Source organism: Watersipora subatra, chromosome 10, assembly GCF_963576615.1.
Source record: "Watersipora subatra chromosome 10, tzWatSuba1.1, whole genome shotgun sequence".
NCBI lineage: Eukaryota > Metazoa > Bryozoa > Gymnolaemata > Cheilostomatida > Watersiporidae > Watersipora > Watersipora subatra.
The window spans coordinates 46,710,894-46,726,614 of NC_088717.1; the positions used below are offsets into that span (position 1 = coordinate 46,710,894).

General features: G+C 34.1%; 1 protein-coding gene across 1 annotated transcript; it reads right to left on the reverse strand.

Annotated features, from left to right (window-relative positions):
* Positions 1-5,997: 5,997 nt before the first annotated feature.
* Positions 5,998-15,470, reverse strand: LOC137406362 (2-acylglycerol O-acyltransferase 2-like). The gene is made up of 5 exons (XM_068092931.1): positions 15,322-15,470; positions 13,324-13,664; positions 11,708-11,882; positions 7,612-7,811; positions 5,998-6,152 (listed from the first exon to the last, which is right to left on the reverse strand). Exons 1-5 carry the CDS (start codon positions 15,468-15,470, stop codon positions 5,998-6,000), a joined length of 1,020 nt encoding a protein of 339 aa, XP_067949032.1.
* Positions 15,471-15,721: the final 251 nt, after the last annotated feature.

Consider the following 15,721-nt stretch of genomic DNA (forward strand, 5'->3'; position numbering starts at 1 on the left):
AGTTTGTATTTGTATCTACTGATAAATACATTAACTTGTGACTGTGCTCTGATAACTCAAACACTTTCGCTCTGTCCCGTGAAGTTTGAGTTATCCATGTTTCACTGTATATACATGTATGCGTATATATATATATATATTTATATAGACTTATATAGATATATAAATATGATGGTATATATATATATATATATATTTATATAGACTTATATAGATATATAAATATGATGGTATATATATATATATATATATATTTATATAGACTTATATAGATATATAAATATGATGGTATATATATATATATATATATTTATATAGACTTATATAGATATATAAATATGATGGTATATATATTTATATAGACTTATATAGATATATAAATATGATGGTATATATATATATAGATATATAAATATGATGGTATATATATATATATATATTTATATATAAATATATGTATATATATATGTATATATATATCATATATATATATATATATATAAATATATATATATGTATATATTTATATAGACTTATATAGATATATAAATATGATGGTATATATATTTATATAGACTTATATAGATATATAAATATGATGGTATATATATTTATATAGACTTATATAGATATATAAATATGATGGTATATATATTTATATAGACTTATATAGATATATAAATATGATGGTATATATATTTATATAGACTTATATAGATATATCAATATGATGGTATATATATATATTTATATATAAATATATGTATATATATGTATATATATATCATATATATATATAAATATATATATACATATATTTATATATAAATATATGTATATATATGTATATATATATCATATATATATATATATAAATATATATATATATATTTATATATGTATATATATGTATATATATATATATATATCAACTGTAATCCCAGTAGTCATTGGGGCACTGGGCGCAATAACACCAGCGCATAAAATGTGGCTTGCCCTAATACCAACAGCAATCAACTCAGGTGAGTTGCAGAAAAGTTTGCTACTGGGAACAGCTAAGATCTTGATGCGAGTGCTCAAACTCCCAAGTCTCTGGTAGGAGACCCGAGTTAGAGCAGACACTACCACCCATACAGGTTAACTGGGGTGAGGAAACAATTTTATATACATGTATATATATATATCATCATCACAATATTTAAAATTCTTTGTATGAACTAATTTTCTTTCAAGTTTGAAATTTGATATTGTTGCTGAAAAAGGAGGTCAAAATTCTCATTTATGTTTATGAGTTTCTGACTTTGTTTTTCAAAAGAAAAATGAGGTCAAAAACACCCTACCTAGTTTTTCAAAAGAAGATAGGGTGTTATACACCAACTCACTCAAACATTTATTGAGTATTTCATGGACAAAGTGTTAAGTGTCAACTTTGTAAAAATACTATAGCTTGCAGCGTGCAAAAATAGAGATGCCTTGTATACTAGTGTACTCACTGATAAGACTCAGTTAAAAATAAGGTCGCAGTCACTAAGATAATCTGATGCAAAAGCGTACTTTATTGTACAAACTCGCTCTGCTCAGCTTTTGCACTTTGTTGTCTTTGATAAGCCTTCGGGTATAGTCCAACAGCTGATGTGACAGCTGACATGACACTATAGCATTTGGACTATATTAAGGCCTTTTGTATTGTGAGCAAAGAGTGAGGTGATAAATAGCATCTAGATTTTGACACCATTAATTTACCTTATCAAGCAGATTTAATAGCCTTAGCAACAAACTTTTGTTAGAGTTGAAGCTGTCAATAAAAACTGTCACAGGTCCTTAGGCTTTTTGAAAAGTGTACTTCTATAGCATAATCATTTCCTTAGCACATGCAGTTTCAGTCAGTTCAATTGGTGGGGTTAGTCCTAAAGATTTCAAAGCATTAACTGTGTGTATCGATACAACAATTAGTAGACATCAACTTAATGTTAAATGCATTAAAAACATTACTTTTTTCACTAAATTTAATTAGCATCAAAGCAAACTTGAATGTATTTGTTGAGCGATGAATATACACTTATATGCACTTTAAGCACCAAAACTAATCAAATTTTACTAATGTCAAACTTTTTTTGTTCCATAAGTAAAGGCATCTTATTTTTTCCAATACAAAAACATGCTGCCTTTGAGGCAGCTATGTAATTAAATAGCTAATTTATAATGTTAATTAAAACTTTACCCTGAAATTAGAGGCAGTTTGAATTCCGGCATGATTTTTTAGACAGATAGCTTAGTTTATTTATAGCAGAGGCAGCAAAGGTTTACCTGAACCCATGAGATGAGAGCAACTAGTAGCTATCAAAATAGCATCATTACTGTGAACACCAGTTATTGTTTACTCCTGCATAACACTCATGGCTGGTTATTATTTTTTAGAGTATTTCAAGAGAAGACAATACCTCAAGTCTGACTGTTGACCATTACTGCCTATCTCTGTATGTAAGCCAATCTTCCATATCATCTGTCTCTAGAAAACCGCCCTAAAGCGGTGAATTCATAAAACTTCGCGTAAAGTCTGACCATACAAATTGCGTTTGCCTATCACAGTAAAAGGTTGTGGAAGAGAATTAATAAAAAAGATAACTATTATATATTATTATATACTATTAAATATTATTGTTAAGTTTTATTTTTACTAACAGCGATAAACTTTTCACAATTGTACTAACAGTATTATTAATGCAAGTAAGCCGCCCGTGAAGTTGTATATGATGAGTATAGAATGGTAAGCAACCATGTCTGTGATTAAAATATCACTGACCATTGTTGCTATCATAGCATACTATTAGCAACCAAGTAATGTTTTGCATGTGGGTGTTCATGCTTTAATGAATAGAACAAAAACTTGGCAAAAAAAGCAACATGTGCCAGGTTCATTGAACATTTTTTAAGGAACTGTGACATGCGGTTTTTCCTCAAGCACGAGCTGCATAAAGCAAACTATAATTAGCGAGCTACTAGCCACATGCTTAGCATATTTCAGTTTGTAGTTGTTGGCATTAAGTTAACATAATGTCATTTGTTTGATCACGATCAGTTTTATTTGTGTGTAAATCAGCCCCTTCGTTTGGTAACTTTTTTAAAATGTTAAACTTGCCTCATATGCGAGGATGTATGGCAGCTCATTTGAAAAGCATTTTTATGCGGTGTTTCTCCCATTTTTCTAAAACAGTGATAAAAAAGCGATTATGAGACCTTTAGTTATCCCTCAATAAATAGAAGTGTATCAGAGAATCTTTGCAAAGGTTTGGTAAGTATTGAGTATGTAGGACTAGACAAATGTTTTATCTGCAGGTTGTATCAAATCAATGTGGGTTTTTCTTTTTTGCTGAACTTCAGTGCTAAATTGTTATAAAAGTCTTGAGTATTTTAGTAAGTGTAGCAACATGGTAGGGTGTATTAAATTTTGAACTACTGAATAATAAAACAGCAAGTAGAGCATAACGGCATACACAAAGTAATTATAGAATTAATGGACACGTATCTGGTTAAACCAAATTTCAATACATAGGGCAGTTATTCAATGATAATATAAAATTAGCTAATTATAATCAATACATATTTCAACAGTTTTGTGGGTAAAAAAGCTTCTGGCTGCTGAAACGGCAAGATATACTTTAATTCTTAAAACTTGCAGAGATGTAAGCGTAACTTCGGTTGCAGAAATTTGATAAGCTATTTATTATCAGAAAAGTAGCAATATAGCGCTTACTCACCAACTCTTCAAGTCCTCATCATGGTATTCTGTGCTGAAAAAAGAATAATATATTGCCTACTAAAACAGTGATTAGCAGTTTCATGTATTTTTCAAAATATAAAAGTTGCTGCTACAAGTAGAAAAATTATACCGCGTTAGATAGGGCCCTTAATCAAGTTAGATCAATTTGCTAAAAGATTCATGTCGCTAAAATGTAAGTTTGCAGTTTTTTAGTTCACATTATTTTATGTAGAGTTGGCTATTAAAAAATTGTTTTTTTTATACATCCTTTCCACTGCACGATTGGCGCGACCAACTCAAGATGATGCCATAAAACCCTAAACCATGACTTACAAGTACGTTAGATAATGTGCTGTGGGACTCCTGGATTAAAGCATGAAGTCTTCTGATCTCCTTATGACATACTTTCATACTTCTATAAGTTTCAAATAGTCTTTTAATGTCAAGGTCAAGTCAGCAAAAATGGGTACCCACTTTCACAAATCCATCAACAATACTGGATAACTGTATATCATACCACTTGTTGCTGTTGCTTACAGCTCAGTAAACGCTGGCCTTTTTCTTGCTTCAAACCTTTCAAGTTTAGCTGGAATCAACAGCCAGCATATAGCAGATAGCCATACCATCACTAGATGTTTATTTTTCTATTCCTATTACAACTGGTCTCATCATTGGTTAGGGATAAAAGAGTTGAGGCGAGGGATCAATCTTCTTTGAGTGTAGCATTTCTGAGAGTTCCTAAGAAAGCTCTGCTATCAATAATTATATTGGTCTCCCACAAACTGTAACCCGACTCTGTACAAACAATGGTCAGTATGTATTTATGGATGATTGGAAATACTAAGCACTTCAGAATCCTTTAATGCATTTGTGAAAAAAGGTCAAAGTTGACTACTAGTTAGTCTCAAGCTCACTGGATGGGCAAAGCATCCGTGTCGGTGAACGTATCTAAATACTCGTAGAGGCAATCTAAGGATTTAAATGATACTTACTGTTGATATATTCAACTTAGCTTAATTTAACGTGTTGACCACCTAAATTATGTTGTGACGATAATTGCAGTGACCCATTATGATTGCACATGGCTGTAAGTATTATCTTATATTCCTATTATTTAAAATTATCTTATAGTAATAAAAAATAAACTATTAAATACTATTTATAAGTAGATTGGTTTATTGGTCATCTATATAGCTGCACTTAACCGTTATATCAGACTCAAATCTGGTTGAGGTATTTATTGCCGCATTTACTAGCAGTATCAAATATATTAATAACTCAATAATTTAATAAAAAAGTTATTTAGTTTGGTATTTGTATTTCTGTACAATTTGTTGGAAAGCATGCATGTTTTTATAAATTATTGCATAGACTATTTTGAAGGCATTTCTTATACAATCATAGCCTTATATGCTTATATCCTTTATTGTTCATACAAGTATTTTACAAATTGTCTCCTATTAGAGAAGGCAACTCTCATTAAAAAATCACTATCTAACTTTATGTAGCCAGTTCTGAAAACAGAAAGGCATAATTACGTAATCATAGTAAATGTAGAATATTAAAAAACCACAAAAAATGGTACTGAGAGACTATTAATGTACTTTGTCATTGATTTGTTTTGGAATTTAATTTATATTAATTTCTTTGCAAAGTAAAATGACAGCAGTTCATAATATTAAAAAGTGCATGGCTTGCTTTTGAAATAACTTATTTTTCCCAGATTTCTATTTCTCCACTGGTACATACACTTACACATATGTGTTGGCTGTTTATTATTTTTACTATCAGTTCATTTTATAAATAAACAAGAGATTGCAAAACGCCAACTAGTCTTTTAAGGATTTTAAGGGTTCTTTCATATTTTATGAAGAGTACACTTTGTGTTAGAGCATGACTCTTATGCAGAGATTTTATATGAGCTGGCAAGCTAGAGTATTATAAGGCACCTATCAGCTGCTAAGAAAGCAATATTCACTAAATTCAGATGTATGGGAGAAGGCAGAGCTAGTAAAAAGATACTATTCAGGACACTCGCTCCTTTCTCAAAAAACCTAGTATCGTTTAACTTGGGAGCTGTGCTGTTATAAAAAAAATTTTGAATGAACCCTATTCACTGTTTATCTACTGTCTAAAATTTGAAGTTTTGAATAGTCCTTTCAAAACATGGCTTTTTGTAACTACAATGATGATGAGAATTTAATAATCATGGTTATCAAATTTTTAAATATATTTATTTATATAAATTTTAAATGTTGGTTTGCAGGAATTCCATATTTTCTTTTGTGTTTTTCAAAAAGATGGCATAAAGCAGCCACGTATTTTGAATGCAGCTCTTTTATTTCCTCATTGGTTGGTTCCTTTGTTTGCTTCACTTCTATTGGTGCTCCAACTGCAAATAAGAAAAATAGGTTGCCATAAGAAACATAATTTTGAAATAATCTTGTACATGTATATTGCAAAGAAACCAATTGGAAAAGTTATACTTACAAAACATTTTTCTGCAATGGTGCATCCTAGGTCGGTACAACGCGCATACAACGCATGCGCAATGCACATACAAGGCACTTGCAACGCACAAACATTGTGGATAAAACGCACATACACTATCATCACAACGCACATACAACGGTCAATAGAAAATAAATATAATACTTTGTGTAATGTTTTAGACCTGTTTTATTAACAGACTACAAATATGAATAAAATATTGAATAATAATATTATATTATTTCTACGGTTATTATTACACATTTATATTACTAATAACATTAATGTGTTAACAGTGTCATGTTGTGGCGCATGTGTTGTTAATTACTTGTGTCGGCATTGTATCCTAAATGTATGCGCGTCGCACATTTTTTACTTGTGTTGCCTTCTTGACCAATGAGTACAAAAGCAGACCGAAAAGCAAAAATCAAGGTTTGTCATCCTATTAGCTAAAAACAAGGGTTGAAAACTTGCTGTAAGAAACTTGAAAACAAATGCTAGAAGTCATCTTTTCCCATAATGACGCTAATGGATCATAGTATAATGTCCGGCAGTTCAATTCAATCTGCAATACTACTATATATATACATATATATATATATGTATATATATATATATAGTAGTATTGCAGATTGAATTGATCTGCCGGACATTATACTATGATCCATTAGCGTCATTATGGGAAAAGATGACTTCTAGCATATATATATATATATATATATATATATCCATAATTAACAAATTACCATATATATATTATATCCATAGTTATCCAATATCACGCGATTAATGAAATAATGAAAGTGACTTTGAATAAACAAAAAATGGTAAAGATATAGCTGATGCCATGAGAAATGAACATTGTGTATATCTTCATTAATGTGTAACATCAGACAAGTAAGTGACATTGTTTAACCCTAAACTCTGAAAGGCATTTTTAATCTCCATCACATGGTGATGTCAGACAGAATAATTGCCCAGGTGATACCCAGTGTAGAATTATTCTAATAACCCATAGGTATATGTCTGTCTCAAACTTTTACCAAAGAGTGGTAATTTATTCTAATAATTATGCTTAAATACTTATGTAGCTCGCCAAACTTAGCCAGTCAAGTCAATCAGTTTAGCCAAAATTTTATAGTTTGTAGTCATCCAAAATTGGTGCAAAAAGTAAACATGACCAGCTTTTTTGAAAAGAAGTATATAGTATGTTTCATAGTTTTTCCAACTTGGTTAAACGTTTAAACGACGCTTCAGTTTCTAACAGCATGTCCCTCAAAGTTTCACCTTGTAAAATGTCTTAATTTTGGTCATGTCTCAGCATCTAGTTTTGCCCTGTAACGGAGTGCATCCGGACTTACCAACTGTAGTGACGGGTTTCCTATGTGGTATGAACCCAAAGCTGTACTGGATTATTCCTCTGCCATGAAAGAAAGGTGGTGGAGTTCCGAGATATTTTGTTACCCAGTGTTGGAAGTTCCTAAGTTTGGAGCCAATAGGGTTGCTAAGCTGGTCGTACAGTTCATTTTCTCCAAAACTAAACACTGGCACTAAGGAAGCACTACAAAATGAAAAGTCATGTTTATTTTAAACCTCAATTTCAGATATATGTATGTTGCAACAAAAAATAAATTATTTTTGAGATTTTGCTATTTATGCATGCATACATGAAGAACTTCATATCTATACATATAATATGTGGTTGTCAGCATCTCAATACGACATCATAGTTAGGGCAGTGCAAGGGAAACAACCTTATAATTTCCATACACATAGAAGATTCAAACACAATACAGCAATAGGTATTACTAAGCTTTAGAACTTTCATGTCATGCCTTTGTCAAGAAAGCGATAAGGCTAAGACAAAGGAGTCTTTAATCAATTTTTTTCCTTTCGGCTGACATGAATATCGTTTGCTTCTCTCTTAGCACCTATCTCGTGTTTCTCATACAAAACACAAGTTATATTATGAGCTAAAGTAACTGTTGAACCATACCCAGATATTTTCATATCTTAAAATAACTACTAAACAAATAAATACTTGGGTTTTCTGTTATCAAATCAGTTGTCTCTGGAGAGTGCAATAAACCACATTTCTCTAATTTAATACTCTATTTGATTGCTTCTGTGCAGAAACATAACAGAAGCTAATTGGCGACAAGGATTTCTCTTTGGAACAGTTACAAAGAGTTTTGTTCAGATTTTATCATTGATAAAATCGATACAAAGAGTTCTAGTTTATTACAAGAGTAACTGTTCAAAATTGCACCACTACAATGGCAGAAGTAGCAGACCTGATCAAGCTAATGCAGAAGCAGCAGGAGGACCAGAGACAGCAGCAAGAGGAATACAGACGTCAGCAAGAAGAGCATAGACAACAGCTAGATGAAAGAATGGAGGAGAATAAGAAACTGATGGAGCTACTACTACAAAACCTACAACGGAAACAAGAAACAGCTGCAACCGCTGTTCCAGCCTTCCCAGGTTTTGACCCAACAGCAGAGCTACTAACAGATTACATAGACAGATTCAACACCTTCATTGCAGCAAATTCTATTCATCAAGACAAGATTGCTGGCACTTTTCTCACCAACCAACAGCCTACACTCTACAAGCAGCTTAGTAATATGGCAGCTCAGCTTTCAACACCCAAGCAGATCAACGACCTCAACATGGATGAAATACTGGAATTTCTCAAAGACCAGTATGACCCTAAGCGCTTCATTGTTAGAGAGCGTTACAAGTATTGGAGTGACATGCAGAGGAAACCTGGAGAAACTATTCAAGAGTTAGCTGCCAGAATTCGTCAAGATGCAACTACATGTGCCTTCATAGACATTACAGATCCATTAGATGAGACTCTCAGAACAAGATTTATCTGCTCTGTAAACAATGAAGCAGTTCTCAAATCTCTCTTCAAGGTCAAGGACAATGAACTCAACTTCAACAAAGCTATACAGGTAGCACAGGAAACAGAAGAAGCAGCTAAAGTTGCCAAAGAGACAGTTTATGGAAACTCGTCTAAAGTCAACAAGGTTGCTCAACAGAAATCAAGATACAAACCACTCCAGAAAAACAACTCTATACCTGACAAGCAGAAGGAAGGAAAGCTATGCTACAGATGTGACCGAACTAACCATACAGCGGATGACTGCAGATTCAAAGCAGCCACCTGCAACTTTTGTTCTAAACAAGGTCACATAGAAAGAGCATGCAAGAAAAAGAAATCATCTGCAGCAGGAAAACCAGTAAAGATGATAGAATGCACATCAACCAAGATGGTGAAACTTGCTGAAAACATCAAACTGGAGGGAGACAACTTCACACTTGAACTGGACACTGGAGCTTGTGACAACTTCATCTGTAAATCAATATGGGAGAAGCTAGGAAAGCCAAACCTAAAACCTACTACAGTTAACTACAAATCAGCCTCAGGACATCTCATAGAGACGCTTGGCAGATGTGAGCTAACTGCCCAATTGGATGCACAGAAAGAAGTCAGACTACCATTTGTGATTAGTGCTGTACAAGATCTCAACCTACTAGGAAGAACTGCTATACAGCAACTAGGCATCTCTATTGATGACAAGCTACAACAGAACCTTGTATCAACAATCACAGAGAACCAGCCAGATGGGAGGTTACAAATCAAGTGTAAGGAGATGTGCAAAGAATTTCCAGAAATATTCAAAGACGAGCTAGGATGTCTCAAGAACTTTGAACTAGAGATAAACTTCAAGCCTTCAACAAAGCCAGTCTTCTGCCGACCCAGACCAGTTCCTATTGCCTTGACAGAAGAGCTCAACCAAGCATACGAAGCAGGTGTAGCTAAAGGCATATGGGAACCAACTCAATTCAACCAGTGTGGAACACCAGTTGTACCTGTACGCAAATCTACAACAGGTCAAGCTGCAGGGAAGATCAGAGTATGTGGAGACTACTCCAAGACTATCAATAATCAGCTAGAAACACATAGGAAGCCTATCCCACTACCAGAAGATCTAATCAGAAAACTAGGTGGAGGCTATTGCTACACAAAGATTGATTTAGCAGATGCCTACAATCAAATATTGTTGGCACCAGAAAGTCAACGACGACTAGCACTATCAACACACCGAGGAGTACTACTACAGAAGAGGTTGCCCTTTGGCATAAGCTCAGCACCAGGATATTTTCAAGAAATCATGGAGCAACTGACACAAGACCTCCCAGGAGTAGCAGTATACCTAGATGATATACTAGTGAGTGGAGCCAATGCAGAGAGCCATCTACAAAACTTACGTCGACTTCTTCAAAGATTAGAAGAAAGAGGGCTCAGATGTAGAAAAGACAAGTGCTGTTTTGCTCAACCGACAGTAGAGTATCTGGGACACAAACTCACTTCAAAGGGAATCACTAAAGGAAAGAAGGCAGATGCAGTACAACAGATGCCAGTCCCAACAGTGTCAATCTTGCATCATAAGAGATGCAAGATTGACACCCTATTGCCATCACCTGCACACATAGCACAGTTTCATCAATCCAGAGAAGTCAGCCGATCTACAGAAAAGACAGTTAGCAAGATACACAGCTACAATCTTGGAGCACCATGCTATGCCTTGTATCATGGACCTAGACGCGACAGACAACCTAGATGGGTTCCAGCCATTGTTACTAAGAGATATGGAACTCGTAGTCTCAATGTCAAAGTGGTACCAAAGGGACCTACTTGGAGAAGACATGTTGAACAACTCAGACCAAGATACTCAACAGAAGAAGATCAAGACCCCGAGATAAACCTGATATAACAGAGGAGACAAAACTGCAACTACCAGCCCCTACAACTGTAACAGAGCAACCTCCGTCTAGAAGAAGACCACGCAACCCTCGTCTACCTGATGGAGATGAGTATAGCAGAGACAAACCCCGAAGGTCTAAGAGAACCAGAAAGAACCTTTAGCTTAGTGAGGAGGTGTCATGCAAGTGCCAAGTATTATTGGTACTTTGCCAACAAACATTATGCTTATTAGCTAAAGCTTTATACAAGCTAATATATTATATAGTACTGTCTCATTATAGCTATTAATAATGCTTGTAGCTTTTTACAAAGCTTTTTTATGACCAAACATAAATACTTGGGTTTTCTGTTATCAAATCAGTTGTCTCTGGAGAGTGCAATAAACCACATTTCTCTAATTTAATACTCTATTTGATTGCTTCTGTGCAGAAACATAACAATTATTATATACACGTTTATCTTTGCTCACAGCCAAAGACTTTTACTGTTTCATAGCCAAATATACCAAATATTTGACCAACTCAGTTATCTCTATTTGCATTTCTTTTTGTTGAAAACTCTAACCGAGCAAATACGGTAAAATAAACCATTTTTTGTTAGTCCGATCAAGAGCTAAACAGCTGTATGTAAAACCACTACAATTTATAACAAGTTTCTATTGATAGCTAGTGAGAGCTTACCCTGTACGTAGAGCGCTCTTAATAAATCCTTTCCTATTCTGAAGTACAAGTGTGAGGCGCTGAGGGTGGGCCTCAAATGTCTCCAGAGCACCGCCAACCGCCAGACAAGCGACATTTCCTTTTTTTGAAGAGCTCAGAATATGTTCTAAGCTCTGCTTATTACATCTACACATGCCTGCATAACATATGCATGTTTATCTAGATGAACTATACATATTAAAAGATTTTTGATTTTCTAAAATCTATACACAATAAATGTTTGCTAAGATATTTGTGTACCATTTTCAAAATGTCAGAAAGTTTGTAAATCTCAAAATATAGAATGTTAATTTTTTTCATAAAAATGATAAAACTGACTATAATAACAAAAATAACAGAAAATTAACAATTATCTAGTCAATAAATTATACAAATGAAATAAAATTTCACTCAGATTTTAGCATTTTAAACAAATAAATGTGTGATTCCAATTTATCACTAAACGAGTTGATGTCACTTCAAGACGATGGTTAAAAATACCTTTTCTTTTGATGCTAAATGATTATATGGAATCAGTGGTGACCAGTTTTTTGGATTTTTCTTTTGAAACTTAAACTTTATAGTATCATAATAAAAAACCTCGTAATAAAGCAAGGTATAATAACAAATATCTGGTATAATAACAAATATCTTTATAAAAACATTCTGTTTTCAAAACCTTCATTGATAAGTCAATAGTCCACAAATTTTTGAACAATTTCATGAAGATGTTAAAAAGTCTATAAAGCACAAATATAGCAAAGACATATTTATACTAATCAAAAATGCACAATAAGCTACACTTCATGCACACCTACACACTCTTAGCTATTTACTCTCACTCCCATGCTTGCTCACATGCACATATGAATGCCCATACACAAGCACTAAATGCCTAATGGTCAAGAGCTCCTAACCTGCAATCAACAGGTTGGGTTGAAACCCCAACAAAGGAGATGGTGTTGACAGGAATTACATTCAACCTTAAATTGCTCTCTGCAACTGAGAATGTTTCTAGTTGTTGAGGTTCCCTTGCTACTGGACTCAGATATGTTCAGTCAAGATCCTAAAGACATTGTTGGCTGAACAATCCTTTTAAAAACACAAACAGCCTCTGCTTGAAGTGAGCTAAGTATAAATTCTACTGAACCTTCAATAGATCGTGTGCATACATGCATGCATACATGCATACATACACACACACATACATGCACACATACACACACGCATACACGCACACATGCACACACGCACACACGCACACACGCACGCACGCACACACACACACATGCTGTGCACGGGCATGCTCAACCCCACACCCATGTGTACACACCTGTCAGCTACTGCTACCTTCTCAAGCACCTGTCAGCTACTGCTGCCTTCTCAAGCACCTGTCAGCTATTGCTACCTTCTCAAGCACCTGTCAGCTACTGCTACCTTCTCAAGGCAATTAGAGAAAAGTGACCACCTGTTAAACTTGTTTGTTTGGAGGAATTATTAGGTCATCAAGGCCCTCAATGATTTGAGGTAATTTTTCACATTCACCACAATAAATGCAACTATTTCAGCTGATATTATAACTGACTTCACCAGCTCACCTGTTGTCATAACATAATCTCTATAAACGGGAAACAAGAAGTGTCCATCCAATACAAGCAGATGTGGAGTTAGGCCAGGAAATAGCTTACTAAATCCAGTTCCTTCTGTAGCAAAACTGCAAAATTGACTTACGCATAAAACTCCATGCGGGTGCAACGCGAAGATATAGTTTTTTTTGGTGTCAAAGTCACACGATTTGACTAGTGTTAATGGAAAGTAGTCTCTGAAACACTTCCATAATGACGAATTGCGAACAGCCTGCATTCGTCGTCCACCAGATGATGGAGTGTTTCTGTCATACACAAACCAGACTAAGTATACTGCTACCAGTGGCCACCACCTGCAAAATAATTTTATAAGATAAAATTACAGTTTAACATTCAGAGGTTCTAATTAAACTATTACTTTTAGCACAAGGAAAATATTGAACCTGTCAGCTCATGTCATCTAATTGCTTTCAAAGTACCAAACTGGTAGCAAGGCTTGGGTAAAAAAACACTTTTGTCAAGTAATGTGGTAATGAACTATTTTTGGTGGCTTTGGTTAACACAATTGGAATGATTGAATAGCAGCTCTCACGGACAAGTATGTAGGCCTATGTTAATAAATTCTGAAAGCCTATGACTATGCTTAGTAAATATACAATGTAGCTTATTTGGAGCTAACCGCATGTTCACTGCAGTGTCTCTGTTTTGTATAATGGTCATACACTAACAGTAAAATCGTTAGTATATCCTTTATTTGGATTTCAGGTTTTTTCATATAATCTTAATAAACAAATACCTGTTGAATAATTCATGTTTCTATCTTGCAGTTAAAACAAGTCTAACACCTCATTTTGAATTACTTTTTAAGTAATGAAGCATCTACCTGGAAGTGCTAAAGGCTTATTTCAGTGTTAAGTGTTAGCCTTAAGTTAAGTGTTAGCCTTATAGCTGCCAAGCAAAATTTTTTTGAAGGCGAATATTTACGCCAAAAGAGGAAAAGGTTTTCAAGGAGTGACCCCGTTGGTCAGAATTATACAAAACAATTATTTAATTCTAGTTCTTATTTGTCTTATGCTAAAGTTACCTTTTTTTGCAACTATAGGTTCAACAACTGCTTGTGACAAAAACAAAGAAGATATATTTATACAAAAACATTTTACTGACAGTTTTGTTGGAGCGTTTTAAAATAAACATAACTGTAGCCATTCAGCTGCAATATTGTTTGTTTCACTTAGTTTGAACTTTTCTCCTAATCAAAACTTTTATCATCAAACGGCCTGATTGGCTGTCATAGGACTGCTTACTGTGCTTTCTTGCTTCAAATATTTTTGAAATTGCTTCCTCTCTGGATCATGGAAACGGTAAAACCCAAACAAATTTGACGCCATTGCACTTCGCCACCTTTACGTGATGGTATTTTCTGTGAGAGCACTATTTGGCATTATAGAAACACTCACTGCTGATGAATCCAAATTGATAATACTTGACTAAGTTCTCCACAGTAAAGGTAAAAAAAATTTCAGCGCACTTCAAAAATAACAATCACACATCCTGTCTTAGTTTAACTAGTTGACTACGCATGAATTAAAAACTGGCTACGATCCGCAAGCGAGTCCATTTTAACAAGATTGGTTTTAAGTAGATTGCAAATAGATAGATTGTAGATAGGTTAAATATCTTTAAAAAGTTATTGTACAACTACACCAATCGTTAGCACGGTAGGACACAATTTTTTTAGCAACTCCAACCCATTCAGAGCATAAAAACACAGTAATCAATAACTGTGTTTAATAATAATATTAAATACTAGTCTTACAGCAAATGCCTTCACAAAAATTTCGCGAAGTACATTGGTGTCGAATGTGTTTGAGTTTTACCGTTTCTGCGCATTTAAGCATCTAAAGCATAGAAACTCAGTGAATAATAACTGCTCAAATAAAGGATACCCGGGACAAACAGCATTAAGTGTGTAGCTGGAACTTACAATGTTGAACTGTGGTAAGAACTTACCTCGTAAAAGCAAGGTAGCTGACTGTAAATAGGGAAAAGAATCCTAGGAACATGAAAGAAGAAACCCATTGCGCAACAGCAAACACTTGGAGTCGTCTTTTTAATGGTACAATAAGGGGAGCAAATTCTATTCCCATAATTTTAGCCATTGCCGAGCTGCCTGCAACAAATACTGATATGGTGGCAGCCGGCTAAACTAGTGTTCTAAAATATTTAAATAACAAAAATTTTGTATATGCTAGAATTTTCTATAAAGTTTTGAATACACCACCGGTTGGGGTTTGATGCTGGTACAGGTTTTGACATAGCCATGCTTTCAGCAGTATAAAGTATGGCATGTTTGAGTTTGTCTGTGCCATTTTGCTGTAATTTTTTAGCCATTCTCAATTTGGTTCAGAAA